Source organism: Melanostigma gelatinosum (assembly GCF_949748355.1).
Source record: "Melanostigma gelatinosum genome assembly, chromosome: 10".
NCBI classification, from domain to species: Eukaryota; Metazoa; Chordata; class Actinopteri; order Perciformes; family Zoarcidae; genus Melanostigma; species Melanostigma gelatinosum.
Window position 1 is genome coordinate 3,744,964 of NC_136643.1, and position 12,989 is coordinate 3,757,952.

Genomic DNA, 12,989 nt, shown 5'->3' on the forward strand with positions numbered 1-12,989 from the left:
CGTTAGAGGCTGGAGATCCTCCATGCCGCCAGGGGGAGCTGGTGTTGCTTGTAGGGGATGAATGCGGCTGATGAATGATCGTAGAGGAAGAGTGACAGCGGACAGGGGATCCAGGTGTAAACAGTCAATCATGTGAATGGGAGTGAACAGCATACTGTAAATTAGCCGCTAGCAGGTGGCTACCCAGCTTGTTAAAATGAATACCATCCTTCTTAAAAGCGGAAGAGCGGCCCCAAAACAGATTAAAATTGTCAATGAAGCTCACGTTGTTGGTCCTGCAGGCGGCCTGGAGCCAGGTGTGGAGGCTGAGGACTCTGCTGAACCGCTGTGATCCACGGCCGAGTGTTGGACTTGGACCACTGATAAAAACAGACAGTCCACAGCTGTTTAAAAAGCTTAAAAGATTTGTAAAATCCATCTTGGTCAACTCGGACTGGTGGAGGGCTGTATCGTTGATTCCCACATGAACGATAATTCGCCGAATGGAAGACGGGAGGGCGCGCATCAGGCCAGGCAGTGTCAGCAGGATGTCTGGAGCCGTTGCTCCGGGGAAACAGTGTGTCTCCGCGTTGAAGAAACGGGTGTTCCTGATTATTGAGTCCCCGACTATCAGCGTCGTCGGGGCGAAGAGGGGACGAGGCGGCAACACTGCGCGTGCAATATGTAGCGCTTGATTCGCTGAAGAAAAAGGCACCTGACTCTCAATCAGAAGTTCAACATGACCCAAATCCTGAGACATTCAATTTGAAAGCTTTTGATATTCATGAGATTATTTGTAAGTGCAACAGATGGGCAGTGTTTATATGTTTGGACTCTTTGAAGGTTACTCATGTGCAATAGTGTTTTACTCCCTGGGCCTCTGGCTCAGGCCCCTGCTTAAGAATGACTCCCGGAAATGAATAGTGAATATCTTGGTATCAGGAGAATATCATATGCATTCATATAATACAGCTATTAAATTCAGCTTTTGGCAAAATCAATCAGACCTCTACACCTGTTCCCATTCAAAGAAAACCACAAACCAAAGCTCTATGTTGACAACTCCTGAGTGTATTCACGCATAATGCCTGTTGAATTAGTGTAGTAACACAATCCATCCACCAAATGGAGACACAAACTGTATTGTTACACGCAAAGCTGAGGACAGGTTTTTTGATGCTGGAGGAGTGCAGTGTGCAAATGTTCCTCCACGCCATGCAAATGAATAGAGAGCCATTAGCAGCATTGATAGGTCCTCCAACACAACGTTTGATCTCAAAACAGCAACGGTAAGACATGAGTCACGATTATGGCTGTTTTATTCTCTTCGGCTGCTAGTACAGTGAGTTTTTGTCGTTGAGTGAAAAGGCTTACACATTTGTAATCTGTATTGTAGGCTTTGAAAGTGACTTTTTGTTTGTTTGGGTAGCATGAGGTAGCAAAACCGCTGGCATTGATTTGTGCACATGCACCTTGCGTGTTTTTGCTTTGTCTCATGCTTCAACTAGGAGAGACAGATGAGAGAGAAAACACAGTGACCACCACATTAAATGATTGTAGTATACAGTAAAGAATGAAATACCTTCAACCTATGACCAAACCGTAACAACCCAGTTGGCATGTAATAAGCCAGGTATGAAAACTTTTCATATATAACGTCAAAATTATTTGCAATGTCTGCGGCGATTCAAATTCAGCTTTGTGACAGACTTACCACTGATCCACTTTGCATCAGGATCATGTATCTGGAAGTTTCTTTGAAAGAGGTCATCCAGTGTCAACTGTGAACTGAAGAGTTTCCCACCATCATCTACAAAAGGAAAAAAAATCATATGTCCCTTACTGTCAATAATTATTCAACAATCATATAACAACAAAAATAATATGGAATATCAAGTTGAAGCACCGCTTAAATACAATCCTCCATTCATTTCTCACAAACTCTGTGACCCTGATAGTCTATCGGATCCGTAGGGAGCCTCACCTTTAGACAGCAGAACGATGGACAGACCAATGACAGAGAGCACTGCCACAATAACCAGCAGGGAGATGCCGATGCCCTTCCAGTTTCTGTCTGGTCCAATAGGTCCTATGTCCTACACAGCAAGAGAGACAAATCGTAACAATCATGTAAACACAAAGGAAATATATTCTCCCAGTAAACCTACTGCAACCTGCTGACGTGTCCTTGGTCAAGACACATTAGGCCAATCGGTGCCTTGGTTGACTGAGCCTGTGCATGAATCCGAGGGGACACAAAGGGCACAACTTCAACCTTTGGGCATCGATAAAGTACGTACGACTATAAGCTCCCACTGCTAAAGCAAAAGAGTGTTTGTACCTGGCGTCCCTGCACTCACAGATCTGATACTCTGAACAAAGGGAGATCCTATGGGAAGAAGGGCTTATACATAAGTATGTGAAGTATAAGTACCAAAATATTCAAGTCGACCTATAGCTCTATCAAAAGAAAAACAACATATTGGTACTTCACACTATTCAGGTTGTGAGGTGATTATTGTTTGATGGCATCACACTGTGTGAAAACTGAGCAGCAACTGAAGAAACGCGACGCCGATCCTTTGAGTAGTTTTTACTTCAACCATAGTTCCTCCATGTAATCCAATGCTCTCTAAATAAAAGCATTCAATGCCAGTGGTTTAAACACTAAAACGTCTAACGTCTTTCTCTTCTACCTTCTATGATCAGAATATTCAGCCTGGTATTGTTGAACATGATGATGATGTAAGCAAAGTGCTGCATGGAAAATGAAAAGGACCCTCAAGGTTCTCTGTCCTGCTCGACACCCTGTGAACTCGGTTGTTAAGTTGGTTGTCACAAATTAGCAGCTGCAAGGATAGCTTCAGGGATCAATACACATATTTACTGCTCATTGGCCTCTCAACGCTTATTCATGTCGATATACAGTAATCTATAACTTATTTCACCATTATTAACATTTCTAAAGTCTCCAAAACTCTCAAAAAACACACTTTGCATTTTAGACACGAACGCAGACAGCAGACTCGCGGTTACGCAGGTCACTTCCGGGTTCTGCCTCTAAATCTAACCCCTGAAGCTGTATATCGTTATTTTCGAAATGTCATCGGCTATATGAAGCGTCAATCATCAGAATGATCGGTTGCAATTGGCTCAAGCTTTCCACGAAAGAAGAAGGGCAGGCACTTTCCTTCAACGCAGACTTTTGTTGGCTGTTCGAGGCTGTGGACAGAACATGGAAGCTCCTATTGGGTCAAAGGAGGTGTCAATCGAAAGGTCAGAGTGCAGCCGCCATTTTGAGAGCGACAATATTTACATGCGAACCGGAGTTAGGTCAAAAAATACATAAATAATTAGGCATATTTGAAATGATGCAACAGCAGTCCGTGGGTATTTGTGGACGTAATAATGTGTTTTGGACTAAATATTTTACTGGATTGGATCGTCTGGACCTTTGGCAATGTAACAAGACAATTTTTATTGGAATATTATCGATGGGTGGAAAACTATGAAGCTTCATCGGTGAGTTGCCTTGATTTTGTAATTGTTTGTTGGTTGGTGGTCCGACAGAGGCATTGATTGTACCTGCTGTTGTGATTGTATCTTGAAATGGTTTACATAAGTCGAATCACAAGAATCTTAGCTTTCCAAAGATATGTCGCATCAGTACCTACCTATACATGGCAGTTGTGTATATGACACAGATGTACCGTTAACACTCCAAAAGCCAGTGGGCGGGCCGTCGGAGTGTTAACAGGCTATTTGCTCATTAAAGTGGTCGCAAGTTATCTTTGAGTAACTTGAACCGACTTGGATCTAATTCAATTGAATCGAACTGAGTTGATTTGTTTTTTATTTGTTTAGGAGCTGGATATTCAGAGTGTGTTCATATTGTAGATAGAACTGCTTAATGGTTTTCTTTAGCGGTAATTGAAATGTTTTTTGTTTTTTTAAATGGATATATAGCAGCGTTTGAACGACCCTTCATGGCACATTTTCCCAGCAGGGGCTGACGATACTCACTGGATTACAGCACGCGGAAATGTACACCAGCAGGAACATAACAGCCCGTCAGCTCAGTGTATCATTGGAGGCCTATGAATAATGATGGCAAATAATGTTTCCTGAGGGTTACCCTAGTGAATGAGGCTAAACGAGACAGAGAAAACAAAGACAACACAAACAACATGATGTTGTCTTCAGTGTGAAAAATTACTTTTCTCTTGTGAGCGATCCCGAATATTAATATGGAGAAGCTGCAAGGACTAGGTGTAAAGCTGACTGGAGCTGTAGAGTAGAACTAGGGGGGATATCCTGGAGTTGGCAAGGCTCCAGGATATTTATCTTCAAATCACACCCCCCAATGAAAAGACATGGAAAGCAAATAGATCCATAAATACACAGACAGGTTTTGGGTAGCTTGGGGCTATGTAAGTGAGATGGATTTATTTATAACACTGCTCTGTCACTGCAAATGAAATAAGGCTGCATAATTGATGTCAGGAAGATAAAGAGCTCGAGATGCGTCCACAAATGGGCCTGGTCTTCAGAGAATTGTTCTGTACCATTCACACTGAAAGCTTTCATCAAGTTCTGCAGAGTGAGAACAGCAACAATTCTACAAGCCTCTGGGTTTGTTCCAAGTAGCAGGTTTACTGAGTTTCATGGAAAAAGAAGAAAAACATATCCTGTACTTTCTGTTAATAATGCTGTATGGTATTTTCCATATAATATCATCTTTATCAAATGTGCTAACCTACCACCCAGCTCTACATCTCCACCAAATCCATCACCCCCACCACCCACTCCACCATCACCAACTGCCTCACAGATATAAAAACCTGGATGCAAGCCAACTTTCTCAAACTTGACAAATCTGAAATGCTCATCATCGGCCCCAAATCACCAAAACAAATCCCAGCACAACTTCTCCCTCTGCATTGATGACACCACTGCCCCTGCTTCCATACGTGTCCGTAATCTTGGAATCATTGTTGATCAAACCCTCTCCTTTGATCGTCAATCATATCACATTTCTTTCATCTAAAAATGTTGCCCGTCTACGCCCCTCCCTCTCCTCCTCAGCCTGCTGAAACACTCATCCACGCCTTCATCACCTCTCGACTGGACTACTGCAACAGCATCCTGTACGGCTCATCCACCAAAATCATCAACAGACTACAATACATCCAGAACTCCTACTCCCGCACCAGAGACCACATCACCCCAGTCCTTCAGAACCTCCACAGGCTCACCATACATAAAGAATCCAGTTCAGGATTCTTCTCATCACACACAAAACCCTTCATAACCTCGCACCTTCATACCTTTAGACCTCCTGCATCGACACGCTCCCAACCACAACCTCAGATCCGCCGATGCCAACCTCCTTACCCCACCTACTCTGTCCAAGCTTCGGACCTGGGGGGAGAGGGCCTTCTCCATTGCTGACCCCTCCCTTTAGAACTCCCTCCCCCAATACCTCAGACATTCTCTGTCACTCGCCGCTTTCAAAACTGCACTTAAAACTCATCTATTTAAATCTGCTTTTAACCTGTTAGAAGTTAGTTATGCATATTTTTTTCACTGTTATGTCATCTATTTTGTTTATATTATAATTACTTCCATTGTTTCTGCTTTTACCATGTAAATAAGAGTACCAGTACTCTATAAGAGTTCCAGTACTTTGAGTACATTTTAAAGCGCTGAATTATTAATAACCGATTTGGGGTTATACTCTAGATCACATGTGTCAAACTCAAGGCCCGCGGGCCCGCCACGTCATTTTATGTGGCCCGCGAAATCGCCAGCAAAAAAAAAAAAACTTTATTTTTTTTTTTTGGAAAAATAATTAAAAGTTAGACTTGAAAATAAAAGTATCCCCAAGGTCGAAATTATGAGATAGAAAGTTGAAATTATGCGATAGCATGTTGTCTGTGTACCGACATTAAAACTATCACAACAGGTGGACAGGAGAGGCAACAGCCCGAAAAGCGGTTTTCCAACGATTGAAAAAGATCGCCAAATAATCACAAAATGTCCACCAAGAGAAAAATTGATGCAGAGGGAAGAAAATGTAATGAAAGATGGAAAAGCGAATACATGTTTGTGCTTCAAGGAGAAAAACGTGTCTGTCTTCTGTGTTATGAGGCGTGTCGGTGATGAAGGATATAATTCACGACGGCATTTTGACACCAAACACGGAGCTAAATTTAGCCTCCAAGAAAAACATCAAACTGTCCAAGAATTAAAAGGCAGACTGCAATCACAGCAGAATATATTCACAAAAGCTACAGCCCAGTGCATGCTAAAGGTATGTGAGCAGAGCTCCGACCAGATACAGACTTTTACAAATGTCAGTTTGTGAAGAAACACCATCGCAGACCGAGTTGATGAACTAGCAGCAATCTAACAACACAGCTAGCGAAGAGACGAGCAGGTACTTGTGTTTGTAATGAACTGTTGATGAAAGCACAGACAACACGGACACAGTTTTTGTCTATCCATGTTTATAAGACCTGACTCTCAGTGAGGAGCTCTTGGATGTAGCTGCCATGCACAGGACGACGACAGGGAGGAACATTAGTGATGCAGAGAGGTGAACAAACAGCTTTGAACAAAGTTATTGGAATAACTTGTGTTTGATATTTGTCTTTGTTATTTTCTTTAATAGTTTGATCTTTGATAGAGTCATGTGGGTTTCTTAACCCTCAATTAAAATGATTTATGTTATAATAACAGAAATGTGTTTAAATATAATTTTTCATTTATATAACTGCATGTACAATATTTGTACACTTGAATAAACAATAATCAAATGCAGAGAGAGTTATTGAACAATATGTTGAGGAGAAGTTAGTTATACAGTCTTACAGTTACAACCGGCCCTTTGAGGGCGACCGTGATGCTGATGTGGCCCAGAGTGGAAATGAGTTTGACACCCCTGCTCTAGATAATGGAAATACTTTATTTAAATTTTAAAAATTGCAATTACTGCCATTGATTTGACACACAGAGCATCAGGGTCTGCGGGACATCAAACGATGAGGACGTAAAGCCAATGTCAACAAAAAACATCTGTCTAATGTCAGCCTACCTCGGGTGGGGCTTTAGGGATTTTTTATTGCTTACTCAGTCCAGAGGAGCTGGATGATATCCAGCTCTCTTAGAGCTGGTTTGGACTGACCCAGGGTCTGTTGCCACCAGGGGCAGCGCCCAGTTCTGTGTAGACAATGCAGAAGTGCATTAAACTTGCATTGTTTTTAAAGAAGTGCACCATTTTGACCACAGAATATCATGAGATTAATGTATTTGTAATGACATAACTTCTACTGACTTGACCAATCGTTAGTGAATAAAATGAAACTGTCCCACCCACGTTGTTTTCAGTTGAGACAGAGGCTGCTGTAAGGAGCATTTCAAAACTCAATAAATTCATTTTTGACAACTTCGAACAAGCTGTAAACAAAATTGACAGATAATCAATCTAATAAAACCAGTTATGAAGTTGTTAAGGACAGCGTGTCAGTTTCCGATTGTTACAGTGTCCTTTAAAAAGAAACGTACAGTTTCTGCTTGTTCCATGGTGTTTTCAAAATAAAGCTCCAACGTATGTTTATTTAGTTTTTAGGTTTACTTATGCAACCAAACCAGTTGGTTAGACTTCGGGAAAGATTATGGATTGGGTTAAGATAAGTATTCTTGTTATGTAACTGCCGTTAGTAACAAAACCAGGGTAAAATAAGGCAAAATATTTTCTCTCACGCTTGAACAGTCAAAAAAGTTAGCTTTTTTAAACAATACCAAAGTCAATGTCTGTTTGTCAGCAGCATGCTAGAAAGCGTCTTGGTTACACAGCAACGCAATCCAACAGATAGCAAATACAATGCTGCTGTATCCCGCCGGCTCACCTGTCAAGAGATGCAAAGCATCTCCCTCTAGTCTACACCTTCCAAGAAACTGAAGTGCACATGCGATTCCTCACTCCGTCTTTGTGACGGTGGAATGTGATTTGACTTCTAGTGAAATGTTCCCAGCTATCTGTAGCACTGTACCAGGTGCTGTTTGGAAGATACACAACTGCAGAAAATGAGCTGCACAGTAAACGGGCCATGAAGTGCACCGTGTTATAGAGTAGCTAATCTCAGTCATAATCTGAAATGAAGCCTCCATCTTTTTTTCTTCTACCAGAAATGCGTTCACTGTGTTTTGAGACCAGATAGCTTCGGAATCTGAAGCAGGACGCTGGCACAATTCAGAGCATATGCCATTCACAAAGTAAGATTTATCTCCATATAAAAATAAAAAACAAAACGAAAAATAAAACGGATGTATGGATGGATTCATTATTTTTTAAATGTTATTCATATTCATTGGACTTTATGATGGTATTTTGAGTAGAACAACAATATTAAAAGGTATCTGCCATATATTTGAGATGTAAAAAAAACATGACAACTATACAGAATTGTCATGTATATATCATATCCCTGCTATTATCCGCTATGTGGAGACAGTCCCAGATGGTGGCAAAGAGAAGCTCAGGGAAACAGCTGTGCACTGCTCTTTAATGAAGGTGGGGAAGTTCAGAAGGCATACATTTGCTGAAACGAGTAGTCTTTAAGTGAAAGTCTGTGAATGTTTAACAGTGTCTCGATATATCTGAGTTAGGAATCTCGTTTAAGATGTTCTGGCAGATGTTCACTGTGTCTCCAGGGAGCAGCTGCAAAATCTGTCGTCCTTCCTGCATCCAGTGACGTGAAAGTGACGTAGGTAAGGAAGAACCACAGAGTGCTACTCTGGAGACTGGTCCTTGTTTTTTTTTTGCATGAATTGTAAGTAAGTTATGTTCCCAGTGAAAATGACCCTGGCCCCATACAGCCAGACGCTCGGGGCTGCAGCTGCAGGTGAATTGCCCTCCAATGCCAACAGAAACGGAACCATTCTGATGACAACCCAAAAACAGTGAGTCGTGTCTGCATTGTGCGACTGTAATTTTAGCGAGTTTTATTATTGTTTCTGTTTATTATGAGGCGTTAACATTAGTTCAATATAAAAGACAAACTGGAATTCAATAGGTGTACGGCTGTTTTTTTCTGTTTAGGTGTAAGAATGTTTTCTTTCATTATCAGACTAAAAAAGCTCAGACAGCTTGTGGGGATTTGTTTTCTACAGTGGACTACATTTACCATCAGCTCTGATTGGACGTCCACAAAGAAGGTGGCAAATTGCCCTTTTTATGACGTACATTTGTCTAACAGGGCTACTGCTCAGAAAATTCTTCTCTTGTAGTAGAGGTACCAGAATGGATCCCTGTTTTATTTGTATTAGTAATAATAATACTAAAGATAATAATACATTTGTATAGCGCTTTAAAAGGTACTCATAGGCACTTTACATGGTAAAAACACGACATTTATTGTGCAACATGATACACATTCCTGACAAAACACACTAGCACACACACACACACACACACACATACACGTGTACCTTACCAACAGTGCACTGTCACGCTTCTCTAACCAAGAGGGAACTTGTGTTTCTGGTAATTTTAAAAATACTAAAATGGAATAGAAAATTTACTTTGAAGGTCTTTAACCAGTATATTTCTTCAAATGTGCTTTTACATTTTTTTTTAAAGAAATTGCCAAGAGGGGACTTGCATCTTTGAGTGATGTCTACCTATCAAAGAGGGGACTTCACTCTACAGTGGAGCTGTCTGCACCTATTATTTCACCTAATGAGTCTTCTTTTAACCACAAAAACAGTTTATTTCAAAAAATGGATGGTTCAACTTTTAGGTTATTAGTATTTAGACATTTCTCTGTGATACCAATATTATAAAATAATCATGGCAACTTTAAATGAGAATTATGTTTTAACTACAATCCGAACTTTGTAACCGGCGCAGATTTTGGAAAGAGTCCCTTTGACATACCAGGTTCCTAAATCCCAGCATTCAGCCCTCATAACAAGCTTAAACTCTTATTGGCTTGGCAGTTGACCATCGTAATATGTCCGTTGGTAAATTGCTAAATTTCAGACATCATACTGTGCGTCCAGTTGTCGTCATGTTTTTTCTAAATTCAACCAGTGGTACTTTATTTTTTTGGTTGCAATTTCTTGCAACTTTCAGCTTCAAGAAAGGTAAGTAACTGCATGATGCATTTTAATTCATACTGCACTTGTGTTGTATTCCTCCTGCACACTTTATGTTTTCAGTTATGGTTATCCTCAGATCTCTTTGCTAGTGGCAAAGCCTGCTCTCTGGATAGTGCTCAGCCATGTTAGTGTTACGAGTATTTATCCCTGTCATACTCCATCACCTAGAACACCAGTAAGAACCCTCTCTGCTTCAGCTCTTTATTCACCAAATCTCAGGTGGAGAAATTGCTGAATTGCTTAATTTGATGATCTGAGTTGATGATGAAAAGGGCAATCAGAAAAAGCTCCACCTATTGGCAGCAGAAATAAAATGTATTTTTATTGGTGGTGGGTAACTTAGAGATGAATGTAATTGTGGATTAATACATGGCATTGGTTGCTGACTGGATAGAACAGTTTAGATTGGTGTGGTAGATGTGCTCGGCATGTTGCCATTTGGTGGGATAGCCCCACATCCACAATGGCAAGTGCCTTGAGCCAAGCTTTCAGCAATGAAAGCGGATGGCACAACTTTTATGCCGTGTGGGGCTGATTGGCTGTTGCCACTTTGCAAGTGCATCGGCTATTTGCCAAGCGTTGTTGTTGCCATTTGCTTGTATTTGGCAGAAGTCTGTATTTCTCTCTAAAGCAGATAATAAATGTGATCACCGTGACCGAGGGATATTGCTGTTAACTAAAACAGCTGGTAAAAATAATGTGATTCAACATGGAGTGGTTCATCTGGGAAAAAATGGCAAACTGCTAGCTTGTCAGAGAAGCGATGTGGCATGGCACCCACCTGTCATTTAAAGCAGCCATGCCCTTAATTGTGCATCATTTTTTGTCTTCATATAATTTAAACAGTTGAGTTGTATACAAATGTACCCCCTGAACAGTTCAATCAGTCAGATGAAGAAAAGATAATTGTTTATTGTTAACAGATGACATGTGACAGAGTCTTTGGCGCTTGGACTCTACAGGGAGATTTGTAAAGGAGGATCGACTGCCCTGAGCAGCAACAAGATAAATCCCCCCGTGGAGTCCAGGCACTGGTGGTGGCTGATGAGGCTGATGAGTTGATGAAGACTGGGCGGTGATGGGGAGGTGGAGGGGTCCATAACAGCACCATGAACATACTGAAGGTAGAGAGACAATCATATTTAAAAGAGACAGCAGCAACAGGATAGGCTAACCATGCCATTGTTTCGTTGTGCTATTGGATAGAAGCAACCAGCTGATCTAAACAGTTAATCTCATGATTGACAGCCCCGAACCATGACAGCAAGGAAATAATGAGTGAGCATGTGAGAGGAGTGAATGGCAGATGTATAAAAAAATAATCTACAAGTGTAAATAAAATATATTCATTCACTGTTAAATAATATGTGCTATACTTGTAAAGCTTATATTGCGGAGTTGTGAGGTCACTGTAAGTAGGTCAAAAACGCCGAATGGGGCATTCCGTCACCCGTTCGTACGATAGGAACAGATACAGTGGCCCTGAAAGTAACGCTTGCTTAAACCACCAGATTAGGGCAGAAACTGTCATTTTAGAGTAGGAGAAGAGCTCTTTTTATCTATTCACACAGAGACTTTGAAATAGTTTAGAACTGCACTCCTTTCATTTTCTTCACCTTAAGTGTTAACAATATGCTGTAGATCAACATTTCACACACACTGACGTTCCAGAGAAGGCAGGTTTCGGACGTGAGCCAGTGTGGATGAAGCTGTCCAGAGCTCCATCAGGCCATTTGAATGCTAGAAACAAATCCGCCTCTGCTTTGATTTTGACCAATGGCTCCACAAGGAGAACCAGATGGACACGCCTGCGCACTCTGCTATAAGCGCTCTTTGGTTTCACTTTTGGCACTCTTTGCTTTTGCTAGGGTCCGTGCACGTTTAACTGCTGGACATAATACTTCTGTCACAAATAAATCTTATTGCTTGAATTGAGCTAAATGCCTCGATCTCAGTCTGTTAACTCGATCTTCATTCTTAACATGGTAGCAGAGTTAGGTTATAACGATCCAAGACGTTTTTTCATCGAGTAACAGACTTTCTTCTGTCAACAGAAAGAAAAAATCAGGGCGTTTCCCCTCGAGGCTGCAGGAGGCCTCAGGCCTACAGGGCCATTCTGCTCAACTCTGAGAAACTGATCAAACAGCGCGCTGAATCAAAAGGTAAAGCAGAGCCTATTTAAATGAATTCTGCAGATTGTATATAGGAAAACCTAAATTGAATTGATCGGAAGTACTGGAGTGTGAGTATGAATTGCCTTGACTAAATTTTTAAAGATAAATTGCCGAGCATTGTGACAGAATTGTTATGACAGCAGTGGGGGTTTTTACTATAGCATGTACATGTGTGTGAGTGGATCTAACAGAAATTGATGGTTGTTAACATTGTATAAGCTGCCATTGTGTTCACCGCGTAAGCTTTGATTGACTGTTCAGAGGTTACACAGCCGTGGCGAAAGCGTCGGTTCGCTGACCAATGACGGTCTGAAAGACTGAATTCCGGGCCACACTGTTGATTTATGCGAAGTTGCAAGCTGAGATTTGGATCAAGTATATAGAAAGTGTTGTTGAAATACGCTGATGTGAAAGTAGTGTGTCTGGAGACTGCACAGCGCCATTTCCTAAAGGGACCACGTTCATGCATGTTGTACACTGTAAAACGAAGATCCATCCAGAGAATTTTAATTGAGAAAAATAAATTGATGAGGTTAAATAGGAGGTCGAATTGATGGTTTGTGTACCAGTATTGCAGAAGTGGCAGTGTATGGTTGTGCATGCAGCATAGATGTGCTCAGGGAGACATCGATTCAATTGTAGCACAAGATATCGCCACTTTCTTCGGAACCG

General features: G+C 41.3%; 1 protein-coding gene across 1 annotated transcript in view; it reads right to left on the reverse strand.

Annotated features, from left to right (window-relative positions):
* Positions 1 to 12,989, reverse strand: part of LOC306783152 (inactive dipeptidyl peptidase 10-like) — a gene marked incomplete at both ends in the record, with an annotated part of 162,919 nt that overhangs the window by 62,639 nt on the left and 87,291 nt on the right. The window contains 2 exons of the mRNA XM_079276688.1: positions 1,694 to 1,789; positions 1,964 to 2,075. Coding sequence (XP_079132814.1) covers positions 1,694 to 1,789; positions 1,964 to 2,075 — 208 coding nt within the window. The remainder of the gene's footprint in view (positions 1 to 1,693; positions 1,790 to 1,963; positions 2,076 to 12,989) is intronic.